The sequence below is a fragment of the Papaver somniferum genome, chromosome 1 (genome assembly GCF_003573695.1).
Source record: "Papaver somniferum cultivar HN1 chromosome 1, ASM357369v1, whole genome shotgun sequence".
NCBI classification, from domain to species: Eukaryota; Viridiplantae; Streptophyta; class Magnoliopsida; order Ranunculales; family Papaveraceae; genus Papaver; species Papaver somniferum.
The window spans coordinates 78989896-79011468 of NC_039358.1; the positions used below are offsets into that span (position 1 = coordinate 78989896).

At 37.9% G+C, this 21573-nt stretch overlaps 1 protein-coding gene across 1 annotated transcript; it reads left to right on the plus strand.

The window, feature by feature from the left end:
• The first annotated feature begins 15846 nt into the window (after positions 1-15846).
• LOC113340807 lies at positions 15847-16557 on the plus strand. Its single transcript, XM_026585896.1, has one exon. It carries the CDS (start codon positions 15847-15849, stop codon positions 16555-16557), a length of 711 nt encoding a protein of 236 aa, XP_026441681.1.
• The last annotated feature ends 5016 nt before the right edge of the window (positions 16558-21573 follow it).

Here is a 21573-nt window from a genome sequence, read left to right on the forward strand (position 1 = left end):
ATGGCTACTCCAGGTATGAGGCTAAAAAAGAACAATGTAATTTTATTTATCAAATTAGCAGAGCTAATAATAATCCTTGGATTGTCATAGGGGACCTAAACTTTCATCTTATTGATAATGATAGTGGTGTTTCCTCCTCTAATGATGGATGGGTTAATAGTATTGTCTCAAACTATGGCATATAAGATATTGGTTTTGTAGGTAAGGACTGTTCCTGGACTAGTAATAATTTAGGTACAAGAGCTAAAATATCTAGAATAGATATGGATTAGGAAATGGTGATTGTAAATTTTCCAAACTCTAAGTTAATGTATTTAACACAGATAGGGAGTGACCATAGTCCAATCATTCTAGTAACTGATTCCATTATACCTAAATGTTGGAAGCCATTCAAATTCTTTTTAACATGGTTGAATGATCCTACATGTGCAACTGTCATTGCTAATGCTTGGAATGCAAGTGTCAATGGTTCTGTTTCCTTTCAGTTAGTCAAGAAATCACATGCAACCAGGAAAAATATCTCTTTGTGGAATAGAGAATATTTTGGTGATATCAACCAGAAAGTTAACAACTTGCAAAAATAATTGAACATACTTCAACAAGGAGGTCAAAATCCTAACACCCGTAATGCTATAATAAGTATCAACAAGGAGCTAAATCAGTGGCATACGATTCAAGGTGAATTTTACCAGCAAAAGTCCAGAGATTCTTTTATTAAAGAAATGGATTACAGCAGCAAGTACTTCCACACCAAGATTACTAAGAGGAGAACCATAAATAAGATAGACTCAATACAAGATCATGAAGGCAAATGGATTCAATCTCGATAGGATATTTCAGTTCATCTGACACATCATTCCAAAAGTATTACACCACTACTAATCCAAATATTGATGAAGGTTTATACTACATTCTTCCTACTATTATTTTTGAAGAAGATAATGGTTCACTTACAAGAATTCCATCTTTTAAAGAAGTTCATGATACTCTAAGAAGCATGGAGAATTGGAGTGATCCAGGTCCAGAGGGTTTTCAAGCAGGTTTCCACAATATTTAATGGGAAATTATAGGAGATGATGTTTGTAGGATGGTCACAATTTTTTTTTGAGACTAAACATATTCTAAAACAGATTAATTAATAAGTCTTATATTTCTCTTATACCCAAGAAGAAAAAGTCTATTTGTGCTGCAGATTACAGACCAACTGGTGTATGTAATACATCTTACAAGATCATTTCCAAGATTCTTGTAAACAGAATGAATCCCTTAATGACTAAGTTTGTCTCTTCATTTTAAGCTGCATATGTCACATGAAGATTAATAAGTGATAATACTGTCATTGCTCAAGAAATAATGCATTCAATGAAGAAAAAGAGAGGGAAGTTTGGTTGGATGACCCTTAAATTAGACATGTCAAAAGCTTTTGACATATTAAAATGGTCTTTCTTGATCAAAGTTCTCAAGTATTTTGGTTTTTGTGATGATTTTTGTGATCTGGTCAATCAATGCATCAACACTACTTCTATGTCAGTCTTTCTCAATGGTAGTCCCTCTGAAGAATTTTCACCAACAAAAGGAATCAGACAAGGTGATCCTCTTTCACCTTATTTAATTAATTAATTTATTTTATCTATGGAGTTTTTCTCAAGACATCTCACTGTTGCTCAACAAAACAACACCATTAAATGTATTAAAGTGGCTGCTCAATTTTCAACCATTAATCATTTGCTTTTTGAAGATAACTGCTTGATCTTCAATCAAGCAACTCTTACTCCAGTTAATAATCTTATGTAGTTACTTCACAATTTCAGTTCTCAGTCAGGACAAGTCATAAACTTTGACAAGTCTGCAGTGCATTTCATCAAAAAAACTAAACCAGAGACCGCAGAAGTTTTGACTCATATTCTTGGTGTTAAAACAATGAATTCTAAAGAGAAATATTTAGGGTCTCCTTTAATTCTTGGTCACTCTAAACAAGAGTCTTTCAAGTCTATAAAGGAAAATTTCCTCACAAGATTTTCCACTTGGTCTTCAATTTCACTCTCTCAAGCTGGTAGAGGTACTATACTAAAGCATGTTCATAATTCAGTTTCAATATGTCAAATGGGAACTTCCAAACTTCCTAACAATCTTCTAAGTCAGTTTACTTCTATTGAGAGGAAATTCTTCTGGGTATATAATTCTAATAGAGGAGCTAATCTTCTAGCTTGGCAGAAAGTCTGTACTTCTAAGGACAAAGGAGGGCTTGCTTTTAGAGATTTGGAGAAGCTCAACTTGGAACTCTCACTAAGTTGGCATGGAGAATATGCAATGAATCCAATCATCTCATGGTTCAAGTTTTGAGCAGTAAATACTTCAAGAATGGTGATATCATTCACCAGAATATCACAGCAAAAAATTGCTCATATACTTGGAATGGCATAACAAAAGGGTTTCAAATTCTTCAGAAATATTATTTCATGGAGATCAATAAAGGGGAAAAAACTAAAATCTGGCTGGATAGATGGATATCAGGTATGAGCACTCCTCCTATTCTTTCTAATGAATCTTTCAGATTTTATGGAGAGGTTGTTGAGTTAATGCTACCTGACACAAATCAATGGAATGTCCTCCTGCTTAATCACTTGTTTGATTATGATACTTCTAGAAGAATACAAGATATGTTTATTGACTAGACCAAAGAGGATGTCATGGTCTGGATGGCTGCAAAAGATGGCAAATTTTCTGTAAAAATCACCCACAAGATGGTAACTTTATCCAGCAATGATTTTCAAGTCAATGGGATCAATGTCAACAATATGAATAGATCTATGGAATTGCAGCACAACTCATAGAATCAAATTGTTTGCTTGGAAGTGCATCAGAGATATTAATTATACTAAGAGCAAACTGGTGGTTTACAATGAAAGTATAGATACTCACTGTGTCACTTGTGGGCATAATGAAGAAACTATGGAGCATATCATTTTTGAGTGTAGGCATGCTAGAGCTGTCTAGAGAGAAGTAATATTAATATTGATTTTGTTAGAAATAATTTCCAGACATTATCAAAACGGGTTATCAGTTGGTTTACTTCTAAGAATGAAGATAGACTGTTATACACTCTTATGATTGGCATTTAGGTGCTATGGAAGGATCAATGCGATGTGATTTTTCAGGGAGTCACTCTAAACTCTTTTAACTCAATTCATAAGATTATAATTATTTCCTTTCATCACATTTGCATGATAATGATAATAATCTGAATGTACATACTCTTAGTACCGCTTCTCATTGGTTACCACTTTTAGATGTCATACTAAAATTTAATGTGGATGCTTCTTATGATCGCAATTACTCTCAAGAATTCGTCAATCTCCCAGAACTTATTCGAACTCATCAGTTCACAGAGAAAATTGCAGAAACCTTCAACACATCAACAATCCTTGATCATCATTGATCCCATACAATTCTCAGCTTCCCTCATACAGATCAACCCATCTCCCTCTTTGCGACCGAATTGACTCTGGAACAGCCATTGACTATGTTTATGACGGAGTCCTTTAGATTGATCTCTCGAATCTAAGCACTCACTTTGCAATGCATCTGTGTGAGGTTGAGCAGTTTGCTCGGTTGAGGAGTCTCGACAACAAGCTCGACTCTTCAATTCCCTGAAAAACCAGCAAATCGTTTTTCCCCATCTACAGATTGGCGACCACAATGGGAGATTAATCTCTCGGTTGCAATCTCACATTTTCATGAAATGGCTGGTCTTAGGTATGGGTGAGTTACAAACACAAACGACGCTATCACTAGCAATAATAACAATAATGGTATTCCAGAAACCATTCCTGCTTCCAACAGTGGTGGTGATATCACTTCTCCCCAAACCAACATTGGAAATCATCCTCTCTTCGGCCGGCATCCCGAGGAAGTCAAAGAAAATCCACCCACCATAGCTTATCTCATGAAGGTCCAGGAGGTTCTCGTCCAAAATCAAACTGATATGGCTAACACTCAGAAGGAGTTATGCAATTATCTCAAAACTCTCACTGACAAGATGTCATAGAAAACTCAGGAGAAGGGAAAATCCAAAGAAACGGCTTCAACTGCTGATCCTGAAGTCACTATGATCCATGTAGTATATGATGATGAAGTCCACAAGGCTGCAAACAACCCACCAACGAAGGAACCTGCAGGCTTTATCACCCGTGAGGACCTGGAACGCTTCATGGAGGATCGAGTAAAAGACAAGGAACCATCTGTCCATCGTCACCAACCTCCATATCCAGTTTCTACACATAGAATTCCTCTCCCTAAGGGCTACACATTTCTAACGTTCACACTATACAATGGAACAGGGAATACTCGAGAGCATGTCTCTCGATTCCTGGAGGCGCTAGGTGAGCACGAACACAACCATGTCGTCCGTTTGAAGGAATTCTCGAAATCTCTGACAGGCCGAGCATATACCTGGTATAATAACATTGCACCTGGGAGCATCGCTAGTTGGGGAGAAATGGTTAATGCCTTCTACAGGAAATACTTCTTCTTTGAGCACATTACTCTCTCTGACTTAATAAGAATGGCTCAGAAGAACATTGAACATCCGAACGACTATGTGAAGAGATTCAGAGTTCAAGCTTTGGATTGTCATGACCCTAATGTCACTGAACAACAATTGGTGGACTTGTGCATCAACGGGATGATCCCAGTCTACAGAGCCGTGTTGGAAAATTTCCGGTTCCAAACTTTCTCAGAACTCCATGAAGCAGCCAAGCGATCACCAACTACTGCTCCAACTCTAATGGAAAGAACAAGAACTACAAAAGTCGAGGAACCGCAAGAAGGTCGAGGCAGTGCCAGGCGCCTGATCAACAAACAGTACAATGCCCAACCTTCCATGAACGTTGTTTCTCAAGGAAGCAAAAGGAAAGCTTCTGCTAAAACATGCGACATCCAAGGCTCCTCCGAAGGCGCAAAGAAAGGATAATCACTCCTGAAATGCACAAACCTCAACCCAGCATCAACAAATGGGGAAATGATCAGACATACTCAAATTTCCCTCTTCTCATTGAAGAAGTGATTGAGTTACTGGAAGTCTGGATTAAAGATGGTGCAATCAAATTGCCATTCATCAGGGAGAGCCCACTGAAGAAGAACCCAGAAATTGTCTCCTTTATAGGTTCATCAATCATCCAACAAGTGACTGCAGTGTTTTGAAGCGCATCTTCAAAGAAAAGGTTTATCCAGGAGAGCTTCAACTTGGGACTGAAGGAGTACACAGGAACCTCTCCCAATCAAAACCTTCACTCTCTCTGAGCAACTTTTCAAAGAGGCAGTCCAATCCTCGGTCAAGCATATATGCGGATTTCTCTATCTGTCGAAGGCACAAAGAAGGACATGCTCACAACACTGAATCACATCCGGAAATACTTCCTGAGCCTCAGCCACAAGAAAAGAAAGGTACGACTGGGGCTACTTACCGCAGTCCATATCAAAGGAAACAAATTTGGGAGAACGTTGGTCGATGCTGGCACCACTATCAACATTGTTCCACTGAAATCCCTCAGAGTCGCAGGCATCACTCTACAAGAAGCTACTCATGCTACCATCTCAATCAGAGACCATGAAGGAACGCTCAGAGATGCATACGGTTTCATCACTCTCAAAATGAAAGTTGGTTCAACCTGAACGGAAACTGAGTTTCACATAATCAGGGAAGATCCCGGATACGACATGATTCTCGGACGGACGTGGATACATGCCGAGAAGATGACTAGTGACAAAGCGTCTTTGGTTGCACATCTCTCCAACGAAGAAATTTCTGATCCAGAAGATTTGGCGGACGTTCCATCATCAGAGCACTTGGAGGAATTTCGAACTTTGACGAGGTTGAAACAAGAACCTGCAAAAGATGCATAGACATTCATCAAAAGGTCCTGCACTCAGGCAAGTCTCATTCCTCCCATGTCTATGTCATATATTTCCTCACATGATATTATAGCATGGGGACTCAATTCTGCTAGCATCTTTGCTATTGCAAGATGCTATAAGTGGGTAATCTCACTTCAGCAATATTTTACCAAGTGGTTGAATCTGACATTTCTCCGAATCGAGCATCTCACTGAGACATTCATTACTAAGATGATGTTCAAGCATTGCAAATAACAATTTGGGCATTTCTCCATAGCCTTGCAGGAGTGTCCATGTGTGCCACAAAATCATAAAGCTCTGATGTATGCATAAGTGTTGAATCCCACTACGCAGCGAAAGGAATGCTGAATTAACAGAAGATACTCGGGTCCGAGACGATCAAGCCTAAGACATTCGAAGCTTGAAGGATATGACGCTTCAACGCTCAAGCATCTAAGAAGTCTTCAAATTGTACTCCCAATCAAAGAGTACACCTTCGATAATGGCGCCTCTGGCTTGAGCACAAATATTTCGAATATGACACACTGATTCACCACCGACACGATCAAAGTGTAAGTGAAATACAATCGATAAGTCTTCACTATCCCATGATAAGACTTCTGGAGCAAATGCAACATCAGTCATCGATGACACAAATTCCTTCAAACACACCGGGGACTTGATCTTATTGGAAAGATTGATTCATAACAAGTCATTGCAACATGATGTGATTCCATGAAACATGATCAACGGAACCTCTCTACATCAGAAGACCATGCACGGCTGAGTAACTTCTTCTCTTCACCAATCATATCCAGAATGAAAGCCGCTACTGCTATCTGCCGCAACAACGTCGACTCACCGACGAAGCCAGTTCACAGTAAAGTCATACTGATCAGGAGAATTTGGGTTGTACTCCCAGTACACCTTCATCTTAGGGATGCTCAAACCACCAACTAGTTCGTGAATGTAAAGGCTCACTGGATGGAGGAGCAAAGTCTATGTCGATAAATCATGGTTCTAACCTTTTCAGTCTCTGAAGCAACTCCGACCATAGTATCGGCATCAACAAGGATATCTGGAGGAACTCCGTCCATGGTCTCAGCATCAACAAGAATTTCTGGAGAAAATTCAATCGTGATCACAGCATCCACAACGGTATCAGGAGCAACATCCTTATGATAGGGCTTTATCAACTAACCATTCTCTGAAGTATTTCTCGATGAAGCGGACTTCTTCAATCACTGATGATTCATATAAATATGTGTAGACGTGAAAACATGTTAACATGAGAGTCTTACAAAAGCTTGCAAGATGGACGAACACAAGCCAAAGTCTTCTACAAGATGTTCTCATCGCCTCTACAAATGAAGTACAACATACTTCAGGCCAAGGGTTTACAAAAACGTACCAATGGGTGAGTAATGGGACGATTCTTCCTCAACAAAAGATGTTTGTCTATGTCTCTGATACAACATGCCAAAAGGGCGCATCAATCGGACATTCAAGCTGAAAGATATGGCATTTACCGTCAGGTCTATGGAATCTGAAAATTTGTACGGGAATACAAGTTATGAATGTGCATGCGTCATTGACTGACCTATGCAACTCTAAATGGAGCAAATCTTTTCTCATATGATAACTCAGTCTCTTAGCTTCAAAATTTGGGGTCAAGCACCGAATTCTGACGTCGTATGAGGTTCCTACAGCTTTCAGAGCATACAACATGCAAGCAGCAACTCTTAGACGGGATTCATAACCTCCACAGTCGATCGATGTCCACCAGGCCCTTCCACTAAGTCCTTCATCAAGGTACCTCCAAATTCGACCACCTAGGTATTTACATCAAGCTTTTGTACTTGGGTCCTCTATCTAGGTCCTGCCAGAAGAAGGGATAACGAAAGGGAGAGACTTAACAAAATACTGGGGACTGACGGTCCACTGATCATGACGATCAGTTTCACACTCCAAGACCCGTGGAACTAGACTCTCCTGTGCTAATCATTCATCATAAAAGGAATTATACCACTGGAACATGCAACCATGGTCATTACATCATCCCCTCTTGAGAGCAACCTCAGTTATGGTCATGTGACCAGGGTTTCAGAAGTGATGTTTCTACGACCGACAGAAACAAGATGGCACTGCAAGCACCATGATCATGTATCAATCAAGGGGTTCATATTGAAAATTAATAAATGGAATTTAAATCCTTCATCAAGCGTTCAAGACACAAGAAAATGGTCTGAAGACACAAAAGAGACGTTTTACAGCAAGACTGTCTGAAGTGATTTTACAGTTCCCTGTACAAAGCGACGAGCTGGGAGTGATTGGTAAGGAATATAAGGTTTTGTCATATGTCATTCTCTTCGTATGGATGTCCTCTACAACATATCCAAATTTCGAAGCAATTGGATAAATTAGCAAAGATATGTGGCCAAAATATTGGACTACATGCCATCTGAAAAATTTCTGGAAATCTCCTGGAAGTTTTCTGTTTCGCCTATTTCGGCCCCTAAACATGCTCAAAACTCAAAAAGCTTCTTTGATAAAGCTTGAAAATTTCCTGGGAATGAAAAAACATGGGTAGATCGCGGAAATCCGACATAGGACGAAGATTCTACAACGTTTTTACTGAAAGACTGAAGTCTGGATTTTTCTGGTGACGTATTTCGGCAAAATTTCTCATATATTCGTATGGATTGTCATTCACTCATTCACAAGTCAGAAATTTCCTACTTCTATTAAGAAATTGCATGAGGAATACTTACTTGAGGAGTCTCTAAGCCGTTCAAAGGACTAACGTTGTTGAAGTTACCGTTAGTGGCATTAATACCTCCATTCAGTTCCAGATTTTGAAGATTCTCCGTCTCCTCATTTTCCAAGGAAGAATGTGCTTCATCAATATGTTGTTTATCCGCAATAATATCCTCCTGGATACATCAAAAAAAATTATTATTACTTCATTCAAGGAGATGCCATGATCGCTTGCACGAAAAGAGATACTTACATCAACTCCCTCATCGGTGCTGCATTCCTGAATTGTTTTCCTAGGAGCAAGATGAAGACTGTCAATGATCAATGAAGCAAAATTCTGAGATTAACAAACATTTGTTTGTGATCCTAATTATACGGATAAGAAAAGTCATGACGGAGGAAACGTCAACAACTCACCAAAGAAACGGCTGGGGACTGCACGTCATTTACTAACATCTTGTAGTCCTTACTTCTTGGTTCTCCACCCCGAAGACTTTCTTTCATCGTCGTGAAGTCTACATTGATTCGGGATCTCACTACACGATCATCATGTGATAAAGTTAATGCAATAACCAGGAGTACAACTCAGTATGAAGGATCTCTCACCATCACTCAGAGGTCCAGAAGTACCATTTCTTAAAGTTGCATCCATAGAGATGTCATCTCTGGAAACACCATCTTTGGAAGTGTCATCATGAGAGTCAGTTCTTGCAAAGTGGTTGTCACAGATGTATAACATTTCTACTTCAGCACATCAGGATTCATCAAAACAATGAATCATGGAATAAAGGTGCTCACAACAACGTCTGCAAAAATGGTAACTTTCAACTCTTACCAGTTTACGATTCCACTAACAGTAGTGATTCTGATACAAGATTTAATACTTCAAAATTCGCTCGTCTCCTCGAACCTGCAAACACGAGCTAGGGATCATTGTTTGTTTCTTAAACTAGCGAACGAACATATGTTCCTAAAACAAGGATTTTCCTTTTGGGATCAGCCCACAAATGCTAAACCGACAAAAACTGGACCTCCGGTCGTCCAAATCAGCAGTGCTCCATCTTCCCGTGCTCGTGATATGACACTCTATCATACTTTCAGGGTCCTTACCTGGGCATTTGCTCGTACATGACACCATTGGAGCAAATCGGGGATTCTGAAAATGCCTTTGTACGACTAAGCCCGACTGCTTATCTTGTCCACTGGAAAATCACCATCCAGTGCTTATCGCGGAACATGACTGTCCCCCACTAAGCAGGGGACTTAATGTTAATGGTGGATTTTCAACAAGGGCTAAAATCGTAAAATCATGATACTGCATGTTTCTGACCCGGCATCAGGAACGCATGTAACGATTCGTATTTTACGATCCGTGAACCGTTTCACGATCTCTGACTGAGTGAGCATTCCTCTCAGAGTTATGATGAATATGTTTCTCGAAAAGCCTCCACTAGCTGAGCGTTCGATGCCTCGCATTTCATCATTCCCTCTATGTAGAATAATATAATTGGGAGGTTCTCCGTAAGATTGAGAGCATTAACGCCTTCAGGACGTCGGTGATACTCGTTGTTCCCTGACTACATGAGAGAGACCCCCTCTACATAGAAGAACGATTGGGAGGTTCTCCTTAAGATTGAGAGCAATAACGCCTTCAGGACGTCGGTGACATTCACTGTTTCCTGACTATGTAGAGAGACCGTGTATAGATCCAGGTGGTTCTCCGTAATATTGAGAGCATTAACGCCTTCAGGACTTCGGCAACACTTGCTGTTTCCTGACTATGCACCTTTCAGAATGGGCATGACGCTTTAACTGGCTAATATCCCTTCTGCAATAGATTAATTCTACCGTGACATTCACCACTGAATTCTTAGAAGATAATCTATTTTATCTCATTACTCTGATTCCATGGTCGAATCCACGGCTTGATCTCATGGAATGGTAATAGATAATTATCTTATCTCATTACTCCGATTTTATGATCGAATCCACGAATGATCTCATGGAATGGCAATAGATAATTTTATTACTCTGATTCTATGGTCGAATCCACGATCCCATGGAATGGTAATACTCATTTTATTATTCTGAATTCATGGTCGAATCCACGGCTAATCCTATGAATTGATAATAAATAACTACTCACCTTTATTACTCAGTTTCATGAATCATTCTCCACTGAATTTCATAACTTAGTAATAAATACTCACCAACCGGGCATCTGTACTATCACTGAGTAAGTCCCAAGAAAATGGTGCAAGTGTACTCGACAATGATGCACGACCGAGCACCCGAATGCACGAACGAGCATTCGAAAATATGGACAAAGGAGTAATCCTACACAAAACAGGAGAGACAAAGTAATAATATTAAAATAATAAAAGAAGCGCTCATGGGCCGGGCCAACCGGCTGGCTGACCGTGCCCTAGCCGTGGCCGGTCCCATGTCTCTTCCATAATTTTCCTTATTTTTGTTATTTTCATGAACTCATGAAAACTCCTTCATTCTAGCAACTTTCCTTGTTTGAGCAAAACTCACGGTTTCTCCATATTTTCATGGTTTCATAAGAAATAATAACATAAAATAGGGAAAGGTGTCGCGGACCATGCAACCTAGCCGCACGGCCATGCCCTGGACGGTCCCACACCTTGCAATCCCTTGTCCTTTCATAATTATTATTTCCCTAATCTCATGAAACTTCTCTGTTTCAACAAAACTCATGGTTTCTCCATAGTTTCACGGTTTCATGAAAAATAATAATATAAAATAGGGAAAGGTGTTGCGGGACCGGGCTACCTGGCCAACCAGCCATGCCCTAGACGTGGACGGTCCCACACCTTACAATCCCTTAGCCCTGGCTCTTTCATAATTATTATTTTTCTCATCTCATGAAACTCCTCAGTTTGAGCAAAAATCATGGTTTCTTCATATTTTCTCAAATATTGTTCAAACCATGAAAAAGCCAAAAAGTCAAATGGTCACATGACCGACTAGGTTATTGACAAAAAATAAAATATCATTGTTTTAATATTCTCAAAAATTGATGAAACGAGCAAAGTTCTACTTGCTCATTCGAGCAAAATCAAGAATTTCAGTCAAAGATCGAACTCTTCTGAAAATCCAAGATATTGCTCAAACGCACATCAGAAAATGCCGAAACTCTCAACACTGAGACATAAATATTATGGTGACACAAGCATGATTCCTTGACCGACCAAGGCCGGCTCTAAGGCTTGCAAGGAGCCGATCCCACACTTTTTCATAATTTTGACCTAATTTGCTCAATTGCTCATACTGGGTCCAAACTCTTTCCAACCAACTTGGAATTTTCTCAAGCGACCATCTGCTTGTCCCACTACCACCAAGGGCCGGTTTTTTTCCCTCTTGGTCGGTCCCTCACTTTTCCATAATTAGGTTTTATCACCTAATGCTCAATCGAGCACTATTTCAATAAATGATGAAATCGGCATTTAAATCATCATTCTTTCACCAACTGGACAACTGAGGATCCTGGTGCATGCTCATTCGAGCACCTGGGTGCCACATGGACGTCCATCATCCCATGTGGTCATTCCCTTTATCACTCATGAACTGTTTTCAACAATTCATCAATTGACGAACAATTGATCAAAAATTAGGGTTTCGAACAAACGCTCCACGAATTCATCATTCTGAGCAAGTTCAAACACTAATAAATTTATGTTGATCCAGCAATCAACATCTGAGTTAATTATATAATATTCGGTAGTCTACCAATATTTTAATTAATATTTTATTGGGTCACGTCACCAATAAAATAATTCGTCGAATTGAGCAATACCATGCTCAGTTGCTCGAATATTGATCCAACTATCAATATTCACTAATTTATCAGTAATTCGTCGAATTAAGCAATACCTTGCTCAGTTGCTCGAATATTGATCCAACTATCAATATTCAGTAAGTTATCAGTATTTCTTCGAGTTGAGCAATACCTTGCTCAGTTGCTCGAATATTAATCCAACTATCAATATTCAGTAATTTATCAGTAATTCGTCGAATTGAGCAATACCTTGCTCAGTTGCTCGAATATTGATCCAACTATCAATATTCAGTAATTTATCAGTAATTCGACGAATTGAGAAATACCTTGCTCAGTTGCTCGAATATTGATCCAACTATCAATATTCAGTAATTTTTCATTAATTCGTCGAATTGAGCAATACCTTGCTCAGTTGCTCGAATATTGATCCAACTATCAATATTCAGTAATTTATCAGTAATTCGTCGAATTAAGCAATACTTTGCTCAGTTGCTCGAATATTGATCCAACTATTATTCAGTAATTTATCAGTAATTCGTCGAATTGAGCAATACCTTATTCAGTTGCTCGAATATTGATCCAACTATCAATATTCAGTAATTTATCTGTAATTCGTCGAATTGAGCAAAACTTTGCTCAGTTGCTCGAATATTGATTCAACTATCAATATTCAGTAATTTATCAGTAATTCTTCGAATTGAGCAATACTTGCTCAGTTGCTCGAATATTGATCCAACTATCAATATTCAGTAACTCATCGATGCTCAGTCGTCGAATTCACCATCTTTGCCAATACACGCAACATCATCCAAAGAAATACACATCTGGATCCATGAATCACTGAACATTCGTCACTCATGCTCAATTAAATAAAACCTAGACTCGTTGTCTAAACAAGTCAACAACTGACTAATTAAATACGCGTCTGTCATGCAGACTCCACGATTCGTGAGACATCAATCACGTCACATGGGGGGATATCAATTAGGGTTTTGGTCTGGCAGCCTACGGCACGTGGATTCATCCACGATGAGAAATGTGAGTAAGTCTTGCAAACAATTGAAGGAGTTAGCAAAGTAGTGGGTGGACAGTTAACCACGTCTCCGCACGACTTGGAACTGGTTTCACCACGATTTCCCACTTCTCCACTCTTTTACTCAAGAAACCGTCACACTTACAGGGATCAAGGTGTTTACTATTCTGACAATATAAATAAGTGTCTGGATCCATGATTGAGACAACAACATTCCTCTACACAAAATTTCTCGAGCAATTACTCTCAAGAATTTGTCAATCTCCCAGAACTTATTCGAACTCATCAGTTCACAGAGAAAATTGCAGAAACCTTCAACACATCAACAATCCTTGATCATCATTGATCCCACTCAATTCTCACCTTCCCTCCTACAGATCAATCCATCTCCCTCTTTGCGATCGAATTGACTCTGGAACGACCATTGACTTGGTTTAGGCCGGAGTCCTACAGATTGATCTCTCGAATCCAAGTACTCCCTTTGCAGTGCATCTGTGTGAGGTTGAGCAGTTTGCTCGGTTGAGGAGTCTCGACAACACGCTCGACTCTTCAATTCCCTAAAAAACCAGCAAATAGTTATTCCCCATCTACAATATTGAACCTGTAGGTCTCTCTGGTAGTCTCGACTTAATTTGGAAAATTGGTTTTAATTGTAAAATGCTAGATGCTTACAAGAATATGTTCAATGTCATAGTCCAAGATGATCCTAGTAATCCTGAATTTCTCCTTACATTTATGTATGGCTACTCCAGGTATGAGGCTAAAAAAGAACAATGTAATTTTATTTATCAAATTAGCAGAGCTAATAATAATCCTTGGATTGTCATAGGGGACCTAAACTTTCATCTTATTGATAATGATAGTGGTGTTTCCTCCTCTAATGATGGATGGGTTAATAGTATTGTCTCAAACTATGGCATATAAGATATTGGTTTTGTAGGTAAGGACTGTTCCTGGACTAGTAATAATTTAGGTACAAGAGCTAAAATATCTAGAATAGATATGGATTAGGAAATGGTGATTGTAAATTTTCCAAACTCTAAGTTAATGTATTTAACACAGATAGGGAGTGACCATAGTCCAATCATTCTAGTAACTGATTCCATTATACCTAAATGTTGGAAGCCATTCAAATTCTTTTTAACATGGTTGAATGATCCTACATGTGCAACTGTCATTGCTAATGCTTGGAATGCAAGTGTCAATGGTTCTGTTTCCTTTCAGTTAGTCAAGAAATCACATGCAACCAGGAAAAATATCTCTTTGTGGAATAGAGAATATTTTGGTGATATCAACCAGAAAGTTAACAACTTGCAAAAATAATTGAACATACTTCAACAAGGAGGTCAAAATCCTAACACCCGTAATGCTATAATAAGTATCAACAAGGAGCTAAATCAGTGGCATACGATTCAAGGTGAATTTTACCAGCAAAAGTCCAGAGATTCTTTTATTAAAGAAATGGATTACAGCAGCAAGTACTTCCACACCAAGATTACTAAGAGGAGAACCATAAATAAGATAGACTCAATACAAGATCATGAAGGCAAATGGATTCAATCTCGATAGGATATTTCAGTTCATCTGACACATCATTCCAAAAGTATTACACCACTACTAATCCAAATATTGATGAAGTTTTATACTACATTCTTCCTACAATTATTTTTGAAGAAGATAATGGTTCACTTACAAGAATTCCATCTTTTAAAGAAGTTCATGATATTCTCAGAAGCATGGAGAATTGGAGTGATCCAGGTCCAGAGGGTTTTCAAGCAGGTTTCCACAAGATTTAATGGGAAATTATAGGAGATGATGTTTGTAGGATGGTCACAATTTTTTTTTGAGACTAAACATATTCTAAAACAGATTAATTAATAAGTCTTATATTTCTCTTATACCCAAGAAGAAAAAGTCTATTTGTGCTGCAGATTACAGACCAACTGGTCTATGTAATACATCTTACAAGATCATTTCCAAGATTCTTGTGAACAGAATGAAGCCCTTAATGACTAAGTTTGTCTCTTCATTTTAAGTTGCATATGTCACATGAAGATTAATAAGTGATAATACTGTCATTGCTCAAGAAATAATGCATTCAATGAAGAAAAAGAGAGGGAAGTTTGGTTGGATAACCCTTAAATTAGACATGTCAAAAGCTTTTGACATATTAAAATGGTCTTTCTTGATCAAAGTTCTCAAGTATTTTGGTTTTTGTGATCTGGTCAATCAATGCATCAACACTACTTCTATGTCAGTCTTTCTCAATGGTAGTCCCTCTGAAGAATTTTCACCAACAAAAGGAATCAGACAAGGTGATCCTCTTTCACCTTATTTAATTAATTAATTTATTTTATCTATGGAGTTTTTCTCAAGACATCTCACTGTTGCTCAACAAAACAACACCATCAAATGTATTAAAGTGGCTGCTCAATTTTCAACCATTAATCATTTGCTTTTTGAAGATAACTGCTTGATCTTCAATCAAGCAACTCTTACTCCAGTTAATAATCTTCTGGAGTTACTTCACAATTTCAGTTCTCAGTCAGGACAAGTCATAAACTTTGACAAGTCTGCAGTGTATTTCATCAAAAAAACTAAACCAGAGACCGCAGAAGTTTTGACTCATATTCTTGGTGTTAAAACAATGAATTCTAAAGAGAAATATTTAGGGTCTCCTTTAATTCTTGGTCACTCTAAACAAGAGTCTTTCAAGTCTATAAAGGAAAATTTCCTCACAAGATTTTCCACTTGGTCTTCAATTTCACTCTCTCAAGCTGGTAGAGGTACTATACTAAAGCATGTTCATAATTCAGTTCCAATATGTCAAATGGGAACTTCCAAACTTCCTAACGATCTTCTAAGTCAGCTTACTTCTATTGAGAGGAAATTCTTCTGGGTATATAATTCTAATAGAGGAGCTAATCTTCTAGCTTGGCAGAAAGTCTGTACTTCTAAGGACAAAGGAGGGCTTGCTTTTAGAGATTTGGAGAAGCTCAACTTGGCACTCTCACTAAGTTGGCATGGAGAATATGCAATGAATCCAATCATCTCATGGTTCAAGTTTTGAGCAGTAAATACTTCAAGAATGGTGATATCATTCACCAGAATATCACAGCAAAAAATTGCTCATATACTTGGAATGGCATAACAAAAGGGTTTCAAATTCTTCAGAAATATTATTTCATGGAGATCAATAAAGGGGAAAAAACTAAAATCTGTCTGGATAGATGGATATCAGGTATGAGCACTCCTCCTATTCTTTCTAATGAATCTTTCAGATTTTATGGAGAGGTTGTTGAGTTAATGCTACCTGACACAAATCAATGGAATGTCCTCCTGCTTAATCACTTGTTTGATGATGATACTTCTAGAAGAATACAAGATATGTTTATTGACTAGACCAAAGAGGATGTCATGGTCTGGATGGCTGCAAAAGATGGCAAATTTTCTGTAAAAATCACCCACAAGATGGTAACTTTATCCAGCAATGATTTTCAAGTCAATGGGATCAATGTCAACAATATGAATAGATCTATGGAATTGCAGCACAACTCATAGAATCAAATTGTTTGCTTGGAAGTGCATCAGAGATATTAATTATACTAAGAGAAAACTGGTGGTTTACAATGAAAGTATAGATACTCACTGTGTCACTTGTGGGCATAATGAAGAAACTATGGAGCATATCATTTTTGAGTGTAGGCATGCTAGAGCTGTCTGGAGAGGAGTAATATTAATATTGATTTTGTTAGAAATAATTTCCAGACATTATCAAAACGGGTTATCAGTTGGTTTACTTCCAAGAATGAAGATAGACTGTTATACACTCTTATGATTGGCATTTAGGTGCTATGGAAGGATAAATGCGATGTGATTTTTCAGGGAGTTACTCTAAACTCTTTTAACTCAATTCATAAGATTATACTTATTTCCTTTCATCACATTTTCATGATAATGATAATAATCTGAATGTACATACTCTTAGTACCGCTTCTCATTGGTTACCACTTTTAGATGTCATACTAAAATTTAATGTGAATGCTTCTTATGATCGCAATACTAACCAACTGGGTACTGGCATCGCCATACACAATCATGCAGGTAAATGCCATGGGATCAAAGGGAATTACTCAAATGGAGTACTAAGTCCGGAAGCAGGGGAGTGTATGGTAGTACGTGAAGCACTATCATGGTTAAAAGGAAAGCAGTTATCAAGGATTTACATTGAAGCTGATGCTGAACTAGTTGTTCAGTCCATTACCGGCAACACTCTTCTGATTTAATGGGAAAATATGAACTTAATAAAAGAGATTAAACATTTAGTCTCTAGTTTTGCTTATTGTAATTTTTACTACCTCCGTCCCTAATTAGATGACCTAGTTAAAATTTACTATTAAATTTAAAAATGATTTATCTCTCAAACTATACAAAGGATTTTCGTAAACTTTGTATCATCGGAAAGCATTTTAAAACACCTATCTAATGTATATAAATATGACTATCAAATTTTACATATTTCTTATAATAATACTAATCTATCACTCCACTTATTTATGGTATAGGTCATGTAATTAGGGACGGAGGGAGTATTTTGTAAGTAGAAATGACAACCAAGTAACTGATCACATAGCTAAGTCAGTTCGAGAAAAATCATCTGCTACCGAAGCTCATGATGATTATAGTTCTGAGGGCTATAGTCTTCTGGCTAAAGATCAATGACAATCGCCTCACTAGAGGCAATAAAATATCTATTTTTATTAAAAAAAAAGAATTCAATGCTCGACAGTCTCTGTGTTGTGTTCTCAAGTTAAATAAGATACAAATCATTTAGTCATTGACTGCAAGTATTTTGACAATATTTGGAGTTTCATACGGCCAAAAAGTGGATGGGTCTAGGCTCGCCCAGCAACAATGTTGGAAATCTTTTGGAAGAACGATTTTTTTGGGACCATGGTTTTTTTGGGGGACCATGGTTTTATTTTGGGTAAAGGCATTAGAAATAATTCTAGGTCACCCCATACCTAGTTATTTATTTAATACCTAATCTACCCTCTTAATTAATTTTAGGTTATGATTAGTGAATGATTTAGTTAAAAACAATTAGTGAGATTAAATTAAAAGATGGGTCTATTATTAGTTGAGTAGAATTATTGAGAGAGTAGAGTTAGAGAAGATGAAGGAGAAAAACATGGAAAATAATATTTTTTTCCAATTCACTAAGTTTGAGTATTCAAATGATGAAAACTCATCTGATTCTTCATCTCCATCCTCTCTTAGAATATTTGTTAATCTTCAAAATGATCCGGATTTGAACTGGATTTTGAACAGTTCAGTTACTTTATATGAAGAACAAGTAACCGAACTCATATGAAGTTGTAGTTCGGTTGCCACGTGAGATGAACAAGTAACCGAACTCATCTGAAAGTGTAGTTCGGTTACTTGTTCCAAACACGCAGGTTACCGAACTCTCTAATAATTTCTAGGAGTTACAGCGTTATGTTCGGTTGGTTCTCAATTAACCGAACTTTGGTGTACAAAGTTCGGTTGGTTCGCATGCATGCACTTTTGATCTAACCGAACTTTACGTAATATAAGAGTATATAAGTTTACAAAGTTCGGTTCTTTCGCAAACTTGAACCTAACAGCTAACCGACCGAATTCTGAGTTCGGTTTCTGCGATAAAATTGTGAAGTTACCGAACTTAACAAACAAAAAAAATGTGAAGTTCCAACGTCTATTGGCTAAGTTCGGTTACTTTGTAGTTTTAAAATTTTTTGCGAATAAACCGAACTCTATTGGCTAAGTTCGGTTATTTTAGAACTCAACATAGTGGCCACAACAACACAGTTCGGTTAGACTGGATTTGTTTTTTTTTTTAGGTTCTAAGGGTGGAGTTCGGTTACTTTGTAATTTTAATTTTTTTTGCGAAACAACCGAACAGAGAGTTCGGTGACTTAATTTTAAATCCAATAGAACCGAACTGTTCTTCGTGTTCTTCATTTTCAAGAAGTTCAGTTAGTAAACTAGGGTTTTTTGGAAAATCGACCTAACCGAACATGGCTCTGTAACTCCTATTAAAACCCTATTTTGATGATTTCTATTCGATTGAAGCAATCAAAATCAAATTAAAGCGAAGGGTTTGTTGGAAAATACCTCCGGAGTGGTCCCATGGCAGAATCAGGTTGCGGCTGGCGTCTTTTATACTCGGTAAAATTATTATGTAACCGAACTTAATTGTGATTGCATTGATGTTGTTACATTTCTTAAATAGGCGGTGGTGGTGGTGGTGGGAGGAGGTGGTGGTGGTAATCGGTGGTTGGTGGTGGTGATAATCGGAGGTGGTGGTGGTGGTAATCGGCGGTGGTGGGCGGTGGTGGTGGGAGGAGACGATGGTGGTTATAAGGTTGGTTTTAAATTAAATTAAGTTAAGAATAGATTAGTCATTTCCACATTTTAGGACACCCCTTGTCATTATAGGGAAGATGACTTAATAAAACCATGGTACCCTCAAAAAAAAAACCATGGTTCCTAGAAAATCATTCTTTTGGAAATGGAAACATGTGGGTTTCAAAGGAGAGGCTAGTTTACTTGCAGAAGTGACGAATGTTTGGTGAAAGAAAATTAAAGCATTAGCCGAATACGTACCCCTCCCATCCCATAGCAGCTGTTGTATGTCTCTTTATTACGTCTCATAATGCGAGCAGAAAAGGCAGCTAGCGCTTGCTGCTGATGCTAATTTAGACCGGGTCAGCGGGAAATCTCCACTACTACTATCACCGTCATTCAACGTTGTTTCAAAAACTCTCAAGGCTTTAGAATTATTAGTAGCTAAGATTGCAGCAGCATTGAGATGGAGTCGGTGACTAATAACCTATTGAAAACGGGCTAAGCTTATCCATGTCTTTTCTTATCCATACGGTCATCAAAATGATAGTAAGTTTACCAGATTCCAACTTAAGTATTGCAAATAGTCTAAGAGAGCCCCGGAATTTTTTGGGGGGGTACAATAGTACAAAAGAGTCTGGGTATTCGTCACTACTACAATTCACTATTCTAGTAAAAAAAAAAAAATTATACAGCCAGTTTTCAAGATTCAACTCCCCCTATTGCTGCGAAAAATTGCCGAAGAATGCAAAAGGATGGGGCGGTGTTCAGTCACTGTCACTAGAACAAAAGAAATGTAGTCCAAAACCGGCCACTGACTTACATTATTCGCAAAAATGTACCAAAATTTGAATGAAGCCATAGTTACTTAAATGTCATAGGGAATGACCTATGGCTATGCATTTATCTAGATCTGTATTTTGTCAACATTTCATTCATAAAGAGTTACACAAGTAAAGAAACTATCTATGGAAGTAAACAAAGATCCAAGAAAGTTTCTTAAATAAGTGTATTTCGCAAAACCATCTTTAACTTTGCCATACGTAGGCTTCTCGTTTATGCATTGCTTCTGGAAATTGCTTTTGACTTTCTTGCCCAACTCAACCAAATATGACACTGTTGATTGATTTATACTGAAGATAAAATACAACATTCTTACATAAGCGGTAAATAAATGAGTTTATCGAGCTGGTCGGTCTCTTTCTTTCTCCCAACAGTGTGTGCCTATTGTCAAGAGGGAAAGGCGTTATGGAAGGACTAGCAAAACAGAAATGAGAGGCATAGATTCCCTTTCTCCTAAATTCCCTTTGGGTTTCTTTCAAAACTATCCAAGATTAATTGTAGTCTCGAGGAAGTACAAAGAGGGTTGGGCTTTAATCAAGGAATTTTTATGTAGTAGGTATATGCACGAGGAGAAGGTTGTGATGGAGATTGGGGAAGTATGTGCTCTTCACCTAGCTAGGAACCATCCTTCGGTGCAACGGATTCCTCCTATATTCCTCTCCCCATGAGAGATTAATAGCATGTTTGCATACCAAAAATAAAAGTGTATCCACTTTTTCGTAACAGAATTCAAAAGTAGTAGTCAGAAAAAAAAATTGCTTCACGAAAAATGATTTTTTTTATTTCTAGGAATCATTTTGAAACTGCATATCCAAAATAATTTGTGACTTTTCTATTTCCAAAAGTAAAAAAACAA

Excerpts from the sequence above, each read along its gene's own strand:
- LOC113340807 (XM_026585896.1), top strand. The coding sequence starts at position 15,847 with ATGGAGTTTTTCTCAAGACATCTCACTGTTGCTCAACAAAACAACACC.